Below are 15,549 nucleotides of genomic sequence, written 5' to 3' on the forward strand. Positions count from 1 at the left end.
GATACATTTTGTGGCCTTGAGATATATGTCCTCTTCAGGCACTGTGTGCATAAGTTTGCGTGCCAAGATAGTGCATAAGAAGCAAAAGCATTATTGATGAATGTATTCATATGTAAAATGTGCCACATACAACTTGAAACACTTCTGATTACACCTGTGCTGCAAGTTTAAATATGTGCTAAATGCTTTCATAAAACAAGTTGGGAGGTAGATGGCTGTGTTTGCACTCAGTGTTAGCTTGAAGGGAGGCAGCAAGACACAGCTGTTGATTTTAACAACTGGAGACAGAGAACGAACACTGAAAGACTAGAGACGGAACTGCACTGAAAAGACTGAGAACGAAACTCAATGAAGAATTTTCAATTCTTCAGTGAGTTTTGTCAAGCTTACAGAATGTAGACTCCATGCGAAAACTCTACAGGTGTGTCAGATCACAACTTTGGGTAAGTATGGTAGGCATCTGTTAATGTGGTAGCATTCAGCTTGTTTATTTTATTTGATCGCCTGTGAAGATGTTGCGCATTGAAACAGTTTGTCTAACTCAATTTTGCTGTATAATTAGTTATTTAATTGTCTTTCGCAGTGTGTTACATCAGGCATATTTTTCAAGTGGCCGTGTAGTTCCAAGTGTTCAGGACATTACAGAATTGTTCATGTTTTCATACCTGACGCTCCTGTAGAGACTCTTGGGTGGAGTTCACATTTTGTAAACTTGGACAAAACTCAATATTTTCTGCAACTGTATGCATTTCATGATTGTGAAGATGCATAAAAATTGTGGCGAAACTAAATTTCCACTGGATAGAATTAGCACATGAAGTGGATGCTATATAAAGGTTGTTTTTTTATTTAACATTAACAGAATTTTTTTTTAGTCTCTTGTGGAATATAGCACAAATTTACTCATTGAGCAGGATATTCGAAGAGGCAGACATTACTTACAGTGGAAATCAAAATGCATAATTCATTAACAAATAGTCAGTAATGTTTTAACTAACTACTTTAGCATACATATTCCAATACATTAATTGAAGCCAGGGATTTCACAACGGACATCCACCTGGAATACATTTTGGAACTAGCACCAGTTTTGAGATAAGGGCTGTCAAACTTGTGGTAAAAATGCACTGTTGTTCAACTTTTTTATCAAAGCACATTTTTATTCATTAAAGCTAAAAAAAACGATGCATTTTGTCGTAGACTTGGAAAAACATATCTTGAAACTGGTGTCATACTGAGAATTTATTTCAAATGGTTATGACTTTCTTAGTCACCGGCTGCGATTCGTACATTAATTTGCAATATGTGCCACGAAGGAAGTAATTAAAAATATAATTAACAAAGCTTTGTTAATTCATGATATTCATTTTGATTCTTCAGGCATATAATATCCACCTCTGAGAGTAATCCAACTCAAGAAGTAGAATCATGCTCATGCCACGAGTGAATTTAAAAAATTTTGTGAATGAAAACTAAATGCATTTTTTTAAGCTGTGGAATTATCTTAAAAAGGCAATGGGGGCCAGACAGTTTTTGTCAGCTATGCTACATTCTATTTAAGGTCACTGTTTTTTTATGACTTTTCTCATTTTGCTCTATCAGTCACGTACTACTTACTCAGTTTATAGGTTTTAATATCATCTGCTGTGTCTTGTTGCCTCCCTTTAGGCTAACCTCATTTCCTGTTCCAGTCAGCATAATCACCCTATTTTTGCTGCGACTGTAGTCTCTTATTGCATGGTCAAACAAACCAACCACCTCTTGAACACTAGTTATGAGGTCTAGCAATTGCTTAGGCACCACGGCCACAAGAAGTATTAACTGAGTAAACATGTTAGGCATCTGTTAAATGGCAGCATTCAGTTAGGCTTGTTTATAAACTTTATTGATCAATTGTTAAGGTGCTGTTGGACATCAAAACAGTTTCTCAAATTTAATATTTCTAGGCAATTCAAGTATTCTGTAGCTTTACTGGTTTATTGGAAAACTACCATGTTGTGCTAATGTACTTGTAGTGATGGTACTCTGTTGTATTGATACTCATTGTTAGATTTGCCAAGAGTCAGGTTTGTTGCACACTTCTCACATATCATTTCTGTTTGGGGCATGTTGCTATGCATAATTTGCATGTTTGTTCTACTGTTCAAAAGTAATGTTCTTATACCTAAAAGACAAAGGTGTCACAGGAAGATGAAGTCTTGGTGTGACAACATTGATAAATGCGGGACTCCTCAGCCTGCAGCCAGTGTTCAGTGTTTCGTCAAGAGGACTTGTTTTCTTAAAGGGCAACAACTGCTTTTCTTGGCAGCATTTATGTTTATTTATTTATTTAGCATTTTGAGGTGCACAGTAGAGATACATACCCGCCGTGGTTGCTTAGTGGCTATGCAGTTGGGCTGCTAAGCACGAGGTCGCAGGATCAAATCCCGGCCAGGGCGGTCACATTTCGATGGGGGTGACACTCGAAAACACCCCTGTACTTTGATTTAGGTGCACGTTAAAAGGTGGTCCAGATTTCTGGAGTCCCCCTTTACATTGTGCCTCATAATCGGATCATGGTTTTGGTACGTAAAGCCCCATAATTTAAAAAGAGATACATACAGCAGTCTCATAGGGCATGCTTAAAGTCACCTCACCCACCCTACCCTTTCGAGACTGCTGCATGTATCCATACAACCTTTGTCATGTTCACACTGTGTGAAATACAGGGGACAACAGCAAGATACAGTACAGTCATAAAAGTACATATATACAAATGTTTTAATATATTGTACCAATAACAAATATGAATCAAAAAAATTTACAATTGACAATCATAGTGCACATGCAGATATTTAGGGCATCAGAATAGTGGCTAGCCAGGCATGTTGGTATGAACACATACTTCAGCAAACAGCGCAAAAGGGGGCACACGACACAGGCAGTGAGTTCCAATATGTGTATTGCACGAGCGTGGAATTTATAGGCCGAGAAGCACGAGTGAAAACAAACGCCGTGATAAACATGAAAAAAATGACGAGGTTGCAGGTAAGGAAAGATCTGTTAAATTTACAGATAAGAGATTTCCTTGTCTAATAAATGCAGGGATCGTGAACTGATTGATGCACGAAGGACCACGTTTCATGATGGCAAATGCCTTGATAATTTCACATGTGCGCTGGTCATCATGCTTCTTGGCCTGTATATATAGTTATGTGTAGTTATTCTTTTCATGACTTGATTCCTGGGTATTCAAATAAGTGTGTTTACTGCTTCATGGTTATTCAGAATCTTTTTCTCCATAAATTGGTGTATTGTTGACATTGCTAATTTATTAGTGGTTATTGCTGTAGTGTTTAGTGACCTTGTGCTGTAAAACAAAGAAATTACAGTGGATTTGTTAGTGTAAATTCAGATTCTAGGGCTCATAGTTGTCATTTTTCAACAGAAAAGAAAATAATGAAGCATTTTTATAATAACTAGGCTTTGGTTATACATTGTGGGTTATACATTTTGGTTATACATTATCCATTCCTTGATAGGTCATCAATAATGCCTGTGCTACACAGGCAATACTAAGTGTCCTCCTTAATGTCAAGCATCCTGACATCACTTTGGGTGAGACGTTGAACTCATTCAAGGATTTTTGTCAGAGCTTCGATGCTACGGTAAGCACGTTTTCTTCTTCTTTTGTAATGCGCAGATGTATTTGTCTCGACAACGAGTGCATCATTATTTAAGCGGTACCTTTGCATGTTCTTCCCTTGTTCTGATAGCAGGACTAATATCAGTTGGATGAACTGCTGCATTAATGATAAGTGAGCGTCATATGTTCCTGGAGAGCTATGAGGCCTGTGGCTACACTTGTGTAGATGAATATGATGGAAATGTATGATGTGGGTTCTGTTAGCAGCAACTTCCACTAGGCGTGCCATAAAAACACGCATAGAAAATTAATTCTGTTTGTTTGCTTGCTTCTAAAAGCTTGTAATAAGAGTTTAATTTCAGAGCCCCAGCTTTTCACTTGCTTCAATATTGTCACGTGGTAGTGATGGTTAAGAAGGCAGCAAAACTGTGATCAACGAAACGAGCGTTTTATTGGGCGAACTTGTGCCCTCAAAAACACGCTACACTCAAAGAACAACGGTAGCGGCGAACACACTCGGCGATCGGCGAAAAATCTGATTAACGGGTCAAGCGCGTCTGCTTTTATACAGCAGTCGTCGAATGTTCCAGACTAATCGTTGGGACCCGCGTGCCTTCCACAAAGTTCTACACCATTCACGTCAGGCGATGAAATCAGATAACACAAGGTTCGGCGACAACAGACAGTGGGTAGAAGCATCGATAACTTTCCAGAAACTTTGGATACATGCAGGAGCGTCCCGCACTGTGTGATAACATTTGTTACACGGCGAAACGTGGTCGCCCGATAAAGATAAGTACATGTGTCAATACCCCCCTCTTAAAAAGCATCGACCTGATGCTGCAAACAAACGAAAGTAATAAACAAAAGCACTCGTAGCAAAGAAAACAACAAAATAAGGAAGTTCGTCTGCGTCCGTAAAAGGGTTTAAGGCGCACCATGTGGACCACTTCACATCGTGTGCGGCGCCGCTGTGAATGCGAAATGCCGTCTGGCACGACCTCATAGTCCAGTACGCCAATACGTCGGATGACCTTGTATGGTCCGAAATAGCGTCGCAGTAGTTTCTCACTGAGTCCTCGTCGTCGTATCGGGGTCCATACCCAAACACGGTCGCCGGGATGGTACTCAACGAAGCGTCGTCGGAGGCTGGTTCTTGATCCGCAGGCGGGCGACCTGTCAGGCTTCTTCGTTGTGCTGGAGATAGGTAGCGACATCAAGATTCTCCTTATCAGTGACGTGCGGCAGCATGGCGTCGAGTGTCATCGCCGGGTTCCTGCCGTAAACCAGCTTAAATGGCGTGATCTGTGTTGTTTCTTCCACCGCCGTGTTGTAAGCGAATGTTACGTACGGCACGACTGCATCCCAGGTCTTGTGTTCGACGTCGACGTACATTGCTAGCATGTCGGCGAGGGTCTTATTTAGGCGCTCCGTAAGACCATTCGTCTGTGGGTGGTAGGCCGTTGTCCTCCTGTGCCTTGTCTGACTGTATTGCAGAATGGCTTGGGTGAGCTCTGCTGTAAAGGCCATTCCTCTGTCGGTAATGAGGACTTCTGGGGCGCCATTTCGCAGCAGGATGTTTTTGACAAAGAATTTCACAACTTCGGCTGTGCTACCTGTCGCAATTTCAGCGAAGCGGGTGAGGTAGTCCGTCGCTATGACAATCCACTTATTTCCAGTTGTTGTCGTCGGAAAAGGTCCCAACAAGTCCATTCCGATCTGCTGGAATGGTCAGCAAGGAGGCTCAATTGGCTGTAGTAATACCGCTGGCCTTGTCAGTGGTGTCTTGCGTCGCTGACAGTCTCTGCATGTTCTGACATAATGGGCGACGTCGGTGGTTAGGCGCGGCCAATAATACCTTTCCTGTATCCCCGATAGTGTCCGGGAAAATCCAAGGTGTCCAGCGGTCGGATCGTCATGCAGGGTTTGCAATACTTCTGGATGCAGTCCTGACGGGACAACAAGAAGGTAGTTGGCGCGCACTGATGAGAAGTTCTTATTTACGAGTAGGTTGTTTTGAAGCAAGAACGAAGACAATCCTCGCTCAAATTCCCTAGGGACAACGTCGGTGTGCCCTTCCAAATACTCGACGGTTTTTCAACTCCGGGTCTGCTCGCTGCTGTTCAGCGAAGTCTTCCGCGCTTAAAATGCCAAGGAAGGCGTCGTCATCTTCGTCATCTTGCGGCAGCGAGTCAATGAGGGCGCGTGATAGGCAATCGGCATCAGAGTGTTTTCGTCCGAACTTATAGGTTACAGTGATATCATATTCTTGCAGTCTTAGGCTCCACCGCGCCAGCCGTCCTGAAGGATCCTTTAAATTCGCTAGCCAACATAAGGCGTGATGGTCGCTGATGACTTTGAATGGCCTGCCATATAGGTAAGGGCGAAATTTCGCTGTAGCCCAAACGATGGCGAGGCATTCCTTTTTGGTTGTAGAATAATTGCCTTCCGCTTTGGACAACGACCGGCTAGCATATGCTATCACGTGTTCATGTCCATCTTTTCTCTGCACTAGGACGGCACCGAGGCCTAGGCTACTGGCGTCAGTGTGGATTTTGGTATCGGCGTCCTCGTCGAAGTGCGCAAGTACGGGCAGCGACTGCATGCGTCGTTTGAGTTCTTGAAATGCGTCGGCCTGCGGCGTTTCCCACTTGAACTCGATGTCACATTTAGTTAGCTGTGTCAGCGGCTCAGCGATGCGTGAAAAATCCTTGACAAAGCGCCTATAGTAGGCACACATGCCAAGGAATGTACGCACTGCCTTCTTGTCGATGGGCTGCGGGAACTTTGCGATGGCAGCTGTCTTCTGCAGGTCGGGGCGGACTCCAGACTTGCTGATAACGTGACCTAGGAACAGAAGTTGATCGTAAGCGAAGCGGCACTTTTCTGGCTTCAGAGTGAGCCCTGATGACTTGATGGCCTCTAGTACTGTCGCTAGCTGCCTAAGGTGATCGTCGAAATTTCCGGCGAAGACGACGACGTCCTCCAAGTAAACAAGACAGGTCTGCCACTTCAATCCTGCTAACACCGTGTCCATGACGCGCTGGAACGTTGCAGGCGCCGAGCACAGTCCGAATGGCATGACCTTGAACTCGTAGAGGCCGTCTGGCGTGATGAAGGCGGTCTTTTCGCGATCTCTCTCGTTGACTTCTATTTGCCAGTAGCCAGACTTGAGATCCATCGACGAGAAGTATTTTGCGTTGCAGAGCCGATCTAATGTGTTGTCTATCCGTGGTAGGGGGTATACATACTTCTTTGTGATCTTGTTCAGTCGACAATAATCGACGCAGAAACGTAAGGTTCCGTCCATTTTCTTCATCAAGACAACAGGGGATGCCCACGGGCTTTTCGATGGCTGGATGATGTCGTCGCGCAGCATTTCGTCGACTTGTTCTCTTATAGCTTCATGTTCTCGCGGCGAAACCCGGTAAGGGCTCTGGCGGAGTGTTCGAGTGCACTCCTCGGTGATTATGCGATGCTTTGCGACTGGTGTCAGTCGAATCTTTGATGGCGTCGAGAAGCAGCCTTGGTATCGTCGGAGCAGACTTCTGAGCTGTTCTTGCTTAATCATGGGGAGACTTGGATTAATGTTGTAGTCTGGTTCGGGAACCATGGTCGTCGGGGTAGATGCGGTGGAATCTGAGAGGACAAACGCATTACTGGTTTCCAGAATTTCCTCGATGTACGCGATCGTCGTGCCCTTGTTGATGTGCTTGAACTCCTGGCTGAAGTTTGTCAGCAACACTTCAGTTTTCCCTCCGTGCAGTCGAGCGATCCCTCTTGCGACGCAAATTTCACGGTCGAGTAGTAGACATTGGTCACCCTCGATGACGCCTTCTACGTCGGCAGGTATTTTGGTGCCGACGGAAATGACAATGCTGGAGCGAGGGGGGATGCTGACTTGACTTTAGAGCACGCTTAAGGCATGGTGACTACGAGAGCTCTCCGGCGGTATCGCTACATCTCCCGACAGCGTTATCGACTTTGACTTCAAGTCGATGATTGCGCCATATTGGTTCAGGAAGTCCATGCCGAGAATGACATCTCGTGAACACTGTTGGAGGACAACGAAGGTGGCAGGGTAAGTCCGGTCATGAACGGAAATTCTTGCCGTACAGATTCCAGTCGGCGTGATGAGGTGTCCTCCAGCGGTCCGAATTTGAGGGCCTTCCCATGCGGTTTTTACTTTCTTCCAACTGGGCGGCGATGTGTCCACTCATGACGGAGTAATCAGCCCCTGTGTCGACTAAGATGGTGACTGCGTGGCCGTCGAGAAGCACGTCGAGGTCGGTGGTTCTTTGTCTTGCATTACAGTTCGGTCATGGCGTGGGATCACGGCTGCATCGCGTTGACCTGAAGCTGGAACGTCGCGTCAAGTCGTCTTTCGTTGATGTAGTCTTGGCTTCCTGATTTTGTTGGGACGGCGGCGTGTCGTTATTATGTCGTCGAGATGGTCTCTTCGTCGGCGGCGGAGGATCTTCGTCAGTTTGACGAACAGCAACCGCACCTCCATCGGTTGCTGCTTTTAGTTTTCCATATACGGGCTCGCTGACCGGCCCCGGACTGGGCCAGTGTATGGTCGGCGCTGCGGCGACAGGTAGCGGCCTGGTGATGGCGAAAGAGACGGTCGTCGAGGGCTCCACTGAGTGGCGGTGAGGTAGTCAGTGATATCGCGAGGTCGTTCGCCAATCTGTGGTCGCGGCGTGTTAACGGCGAACCCTCGCAGTCCCATCTCCCGGTATGGGCATCGGCGGTAGACGTGACCCGCTTCTCCGCAGTGGTAGCAGAGTGGGCGGTGGTCAGGAGCGTGCCAAATGTCCGTCTTCCTCGCGTAGCAGCGCCGGGCAACGGGCGGGTATGCTGACGGCGGCGGCGGTGGGCGACGTAATCGTGGCATTAAAGGGCCCTGGCGCGGTCGTGCAGGGGGGCCTTGACGGCGGGTGACGGCGGCGTAGGTCATCGCTTCCGGCTGGGGCTGCGGTGATTCTGGTTGCACCTCAGGAACTCCAAGCGATCGGTGCACCTCTTCTTTCACGATGGCGGCAATCGAGGCCACTTGAGGCTGCGACGAAGGCAAGACCTTGCGCAGTTCTTCGCGCACAATGGCCCTGATGGTCTCGCACAGATCGTCCGTGGCCAGTGATTGAATTCCTGCGTAGTTGGTAGAGATTGTACGGCGGTTGAATTGCCGGTTCTGCATTTCGAGTGTCTTCTCGATGCTGGTGGCCTCGCGAAGGAACTCTTCTACGGTCTTCGGTGGGCTTCGTATCATTGCGCCGAAAAGTTCTTCCTTCATACCACGCATGAGAAGGCGGACTTTCTTCTCCTCGGGCATATCTGGGTCGGCGTGGCAGAACAGACAGTTCATTTCTTCCGTGAAGATGGCAACGTTCTCGTTAGGTAGCTGCACTCGGGCATCCAGCATGGCTTCGGCCCTTTCCTTGCGCACGACGCTCGTAAAGGTGCGCAGGAAGCCGCTACGGAAGAGGTCCATTGTTGTCAAGGTCGACTCCCGGTTCTCAAACCGCATTCTGGCGGCATCTTCTAAGGCAAAGTATACATGCTGCAGCTTGTTGTCGGAGTCCCAGTTGTTAAAGTCGCGATTCGTTCGTAGGTCTCCAGCCAGGATTCCGGGTCTTCAGTCGCTGCTCCATGGAATGTTGGTGGGTCCCGAGGTTGTTGTAGGATAACGGGGGACGCTGGGGCAGCCATTGGGGTTGTTTTGACCACGATCTTCTTTGTCGACTCAGGCAGACGTCCGTGCTCGGGGGGCAGTCCTTGCAGTCTGCGGCTAGCACGCTGGTCTTGGGCGATGTTGGTTTTGTCCTCGGGCTTCAGGCTTGGATCGCGGCTTTGCGGGGGCGTTCAGTACATGAACGCACTAGCACCTCCACCAGATGTCACGTGGTAGTGACGGTTAAGAAGGCAGCAAAACAGTGATTAACGAAACGAGCGTTTTATTGGGCGAACTTGTGCCCTCAAAAACAGGCTACACTCAAAGAACAACGGTAGCGGCAAACACACTCGGCGATCGTCGAAAAATCTGATCAGCGGGTCAAGTGCGTCGGCTTTTATACAGCAGTTGTTGAATGTTCCAGACTAATCGTTGGGACCCGCGTGCCTTCCACAAAGTTCTACATCATTCACGTCAGGAGATGAAATCAGATAACACAAGGTTCGGCGACAACAGACAGCGGATAGAAGCATCGATAACTTTCCAGAAACTTCGGATACATGCAGGCGCGTCCCGCGCTGTGCGATAACATTTGTTACGCGGCGAAACGTGGTCGCCCGATAAAGATAAGTACACGTGTCAATATATTGAGCATTTATATCCAGGATGCTAATCTGCTTGGACATATCACTGGGATACCCTGCTGCACATCACGCAAATGCACTTCATGCTTTGCCTTTGGCAACAAAATGCAAGTGTGAAAGCAAAATTTATATATATATATATATATATATATATATAATACACACGCCTACACATTTTTTTTTTTTTTTCAAGTTTAACAAACAGTACCTTTTTGTCAACTATCATTTTTAAGATGCATTCTGAAGTGTGCAGAGATATTCTTTGTAGATTTTAGTCTGGCATACAATTTTGTTTCTTTTTGCTTGAAGATAGCGTTTTTTCTAAAAGTTATAACAATAATTTGGCCCTCTATTTAACACAAATATTTCAAAGCCTGTACTTTTAAAATAGCCTTTTCACAGGTACATAACTATTATATTTTTCTTGGCTCTTGGGTTTACCACTGTTTTAGGAAGCATAACTTAAATATTCATATTGGACCATCCATTTCTTGGCTATTTATGTTTAAAGGAGTACTGACACAAAAATTTTAAATCTTGGTTTTTCCGCTTCAATAAGTAGCTAATGACCCAGTCATCACAGCATGAAACTTAATTTGCTTCAGAGCACGACAGGTAATTATTTGGAGTCTTGTTTATAGCGACCAGCCCAAGTTTCGGTTTCAGAGAGCAGCGAGATGGCCAAAGAAGCAATGTAAACACAGCTGAGCACATGATCTCACAAAACTGTGTCGTAGGCATGCCAGTGCGCTCACCGGCACGCTAGCTTCGTGTTGCTTGTTTGTCTGCTACGTCTACACGTGCTTTGTGATATCCTCGCCACCATCATCGTCCTCGTTTTCGTCCTCCAGCGATGACTATTTCCTGCAGGAGGGTGTTGCCGCCGTATTAGATGTGGCCAACCACTTTTGATTGGATCCACTACAAAGCAACGACTCGGAAATCTGGCCAGCGACAGCTATCAATATGCGTACGCACTCCAAGTAGTACAAACCATTTGTCGAGGGCACTTTGGGAATGAAGCACATTCTGGAGTAGGACACAAGGCAGGGTAAAAGTCGGCACAGCAGCAGGCTTGGGGGTAGGTAGTCTTGGTGGAAGGTCATCGGACTGCTCTAAGCTCGATGGGTTTTGTTTATACCAGACACGCCCGAAATGAGCAAATATGGCTGCTCTTCAACGGGGTCCATTCGAAGCTTCCAGCAGCGTGCACGAACTTGGACCACTTCTGCCGCTCATCGACGCCGACGGTAGCGAACGAGCAAGCCAGGCGAGCTGGTGATCGCTAGGAAACGGCATAGGCCTAGCTCGTTGGCCGTCCAATCCAAGGCCGACGGCACACACGATCTGTCCGCAGCTCATAATAAAGCACCTATATTTGTCAACACAATCAATGTCTGCACATTTATGTCGCTTATAAGGGACAATACAATTAGTTTTCCCGACGCTGTTGGTAGCTATGAGAAAACACGTTAGCCAGGCGAGCCGCTTCGCAGAGACGATTGCTGCGGTGGCTGCACTGACCGCTTGCAAGTCAGTCACGCCAATGATTTACTATGTTGTGCAACGTTTTATGACATGCACACTTTTGAGGTCACTTTACTCGGTGTTATTCATGTCGGAAACAAATTTTAGATTTTCCACGCTGCCGTCAGCGGCGAAAAAAAAAACATCGGGGCTATCGGAGCTGCGAGAAACTTGCTCACAGGGCCTGCCCCAATGGCAGCGCAAACTCGTGATGTTGTGTGTTCTCGCTTGTTTACACTCCTGCTTTAATGTCGATGTCGCGAGGTGCTATATTTTGCGGTTGGCTGCACGCACGCCACCTTAAAACTGATTTTAAATATGTTCTAAGCTATATTCGCCGTTTATATCTTGCAGACAATGTGTGTAGCCCACATAAATCCATCTCGCACGTTAACTCGACTGAATTTTTGTGTCAGTACTCCTTTAATATACCAGAGTATTGATGTAACATACAGGGTCCTGAATATTTAGTTGCGCCTGTTCAAAAAAAGTATTTTGCACTGACCGCTGCACTGTTCTTGCTCAAATTTTGCAGAACGGTCGCATTTTGTTGTTGGCTTCGTTTAGTATAACACTTGGCACGAGTAGTCGCCTGTTTTTTAAGACAAAAATGACAAACTGTTTTCATCTATGGGAAAAATGGCATCTGAAAAGCTGGCCCTGGCACAGACTTGTGTCGCTGCCTGTCGGCAGCAGCAGGAAGGAGCTGCTTCGCAGACGAAACGGCATCTTCAGGGTGTCTACCAGCCGGGAAAACTGGGAATTCTCAGGGATTTTGAGTAGTCTGGAAAAGCTCAGGGAAAACTCGGGGAATTTGTGCCTCTATCAGGGAAAATTAGCTGTAATTTTATTGAAAGGGTCGAAAGTTGCGGTAATGCCGGCTCGAGTACAGACAGGAATCGTAATGAGTCGTCTTTGACGCCCTGTCGTCGGCTGGAGGAGTTGCCAGTGTACAGTCAATGACCGACTTCCCGGATTCCCGATAATTTGGACGGCTTCACGGCACCGCCACCACGTATTCCATAGAGTTAATGTATTAAAACGTCTGAAATTTTCGGACGCAAGAACTCTTCACCGTCCCATTTTCCGGACGTTTTGCCGTGACCGCAGATCCGAAACGACATTAATCAAAGCCACCACCGCTGCCATTTGATTACCTCAACGCCTCGAACCGGCGCTCTCGCACACAGATCCGCTGGCAGCCGTAGCCACTACTACGGCAACGTTAGGCCTAACTGCTTCGACGTTCGCTATGAAGCTTCTTGCCGTTGGGTGCCGTGTTTTTATTGAAAGAACTCCCTGCTGTCAGCATTGGCACGGACTCTTTGTGGTCCTCGCGATTGGCTTAGAAGCTTGGAAAGCACGGTGCGTTGCATATTGCCGGTTCCCGAAAGTCGGCTTCGCCTCGATACAGAAATGTTTCTTGGTGAAGCATATGCAAAAGTATTGCAGTGAAGCATAACAAGCGTGGGAAGGACCTATTGCCGCGGGACGTGGTATGTATTCCTTAGTTATACACGCATGCACCCGGTATTTTCTGTCACAGTACGAGCACCGATATGCCTAATACGTGTACCTACAGGCCTTCAGAGCTTTTTCGAATGTGCCTGTGGTGGCTTGAGCCCATAAGGGCAGTAAATGACATGCATTTAATTTTTCCCACTCGTCGATTTTTCGGGCGTTTTCGCGGCCCCTAGGGAGTTAGAAAAATCAGACATGGACTGTGCAACTGACGAAGAAGATGCTTCAAATTGTCCGTGGGGTGAACGAGTGGCGGAAGGAGGACAAGAACAGAAAGGACCTACGCATTGAGGAATGAACGGGAAAGGAAGCGTGCTGCCACTGTTTTGAAGGAGCTTGAGCTCAAAAAACGAAGTGTTGGCTGATGCCAAGATGCAGGTGTCCCTCATCCAAACCAAAGTAAACTCTTTAAAGCAGTGAAACACAGCACTAAGGCGCAGGGTGCGAGTATGTCAGGACAATTTAGGTTGGCTTATGAGCTGTTGAGAGAGAATCTCAATTATGACAATGTTCGGGCTTCATACCACTGAGCTTGCTATCAGTTGATAGAAATAGTTCATATTCGAAAATATTTGCTTCTGTATGAATCTCCTTTTTATTCGTATTTGATAATGTCCGACTCCATTTGCAATTTTTTTCGAAGACATTTTATCTGCTGTGCATCTTTTAACCCCTCCCTTGTATTCTCTTTTTTGAATAACATAAACACTACTCCTTAGTATTCAAATTGGACTAAATTGTTTATTTTTTTTTCATGTGCTTATTAGATAGTGGCAGCATCGGGCGATATGGTTTCGGGCCGTCTTGACATAAAACATAGTTCTGCATCACTCAGGTAATTGTGCAAAGACACCCAGGGAAAACCTGAAAACTCAGGGAATTTGGAAATGTCAACTTAGTAGACACCCTGATCTTGAAATTGGCCACTTACGAAGCAGCAGCCCCTTCCTGCTGCTGCCGGAAAGCGGCGACATAAGTCTGTGCCAGGGCCGGCTTTTCAGATGCCATTTTCCCTATAGATGAAAACAGTTTCTAATTTTTGTCTTAAAAAACAGGCGACTACTCGTGCCAAGTGTTACACTAAACGAAGCCGACAACAAAATGCGATCGTTCTGCAAAATTTGAGCAAGTACAGTGCAGCGGTCAGTGCAAAATATTTTTTTGAACACACGCAACCATATATTCAGGACCCTGTATATGAATGATCTGAACTACCCGCATACTTGCCAAAGGGAGCCTCAGCATAAATGAGCTGTGTGGCATATTGCTGTCAGAAAATGCTATGTGGTACCACCAAAAATGGTTCTCGCACAAAATAAAAGCCTTGCCAAAGAGGAATAGTTTGTATAGCTAAAATAAACACATTTGATAGGTAAATAATGGTGTTCTGCTGCTGAGCACAAAGTCACGAATCACAAGGAAGTTGTGGCCTGATGCCTGTGGGGGCACTATGGGAAAACTCTCATGCAGTGCTATTTGAATGTGTATTTTAGAACTCCAGGTAGTCAAGATTAATCCAGAGCTCTCCACAATGTCTGCTTTCATGGGATCCCTCCCCCCTCATCAGATCACCGTATCCTGCAAAGTGGTAACCTTCGTGCCAGTTGTGATATGACCGTTACCATATTTACAGATGAAAGGCCTTACCTTGAGCAACTCTGACGTTATACGAGAAGTGCACAACAGCTTTTCAAGGTAAGCTCCACATTAGGAATGCTTAATTTGCATGACTACTATTTAGGTATTCACATAAAGTGGCAAAGGGGCTTGCAAGACACCAGGCATTACGGCCTTAAAGTTATCCTCAAAATATATAACCAAGTTACTAGTATATTTAACGTATACTGTCTGAACTATTTATATCTCTGAACAGCAATGTCCTTTTAATGAAGAGGCATTGCACAGCAGACACACAGCAACGACAATTTCTTTTTAGTGTTTCCTTCTGGACACGCTACAGAAAGCATGGCGCTGGCAACAAAATCGGGCAAATTAAAGTAATCTATCTCAAAATATAAGTGAAAAGTTGTTGTATTACACATTTTTCAAATAAGTTTAACAAAGCCAGATTAAGAAACATAGCAAAGATTTATTTTTGTACTTTAAAGAGCGGTTGCAGGACTAGCGAAGTGCACAAGTTTGCCTGGCAACATTGGGATTTTTTTATTGCGTTGGCTGCAGCGTTCCCGCCATAGGGTGCTTTTTCCGTGCACCCAGGGCTGTTTCGTCAGCGGCGTTGGCCATCGATGCTCACAATGCTGGCGCGATTTTTCTCGCCCGTGCAACGCGCATCTGTAAGCGCCATCACGTGACATTCGCAACCCGCTCGACCTGCTTACGAGAGTACAGAAAAAAATGAGCATTACTGGGTTTAGTGCACCTTCTGCGAGACAAAATAATTTTTTACGATGAGCCTAGGCGACAGAAAAATGCACATTTGCTTATATATATATATATATATTTTTAATATATAATAATTGCTGGCGCCCGCTGGTTTCGAGGCTACTCCTTTTCAGCCGTAAAAGAGATAGGCAAACTCCGTTTCCAGAAAAGACCGC

General features: G+C 45.9%; 1 protein-coding gene across 2 annotated transcripts in view; it reads left to right on the plus strand.

Moving 5' to 3' along the window:
- Positions 1-15,549, plus strand: part of Uch-L5 (ubiquitin carboxy-terminal hydrolase L5) — a 47,498-nt gene that overhangs the window by 8,186 nt on the left and 23,763 nt on the right. For both annotated transcript variants that reach the window (XM_050196754.2, XM_050196753.2), the window contains exons 4-5: positions 3,522-3,647; positions 14,625-14,686. In XM_050196754.2, coding sequence (XP_050052711.1) covers positions 3,522-3,647; positions 14,625-14,686 — 188 coding nt within the window. The remainder of the gene's footprint in view (positions 1-3,521; positions 3,648-14,624; positions 14,687-15,549) is intronic.

Source organism: Dermacentor andersoni, chromosome 1 (assembly GCF_023375885.2).
Source record: "Dermacentor andersoni chromosome 1, qqDerAnde1_hic_scaffold, whole genome shotgun sequence".
Lineage (NCBI taxonomy): Eukaryota > Metazoa > Arthropoda > Arachnida > Ixodida > Ixodidae > Dermacentor > Dermacentor andersoni.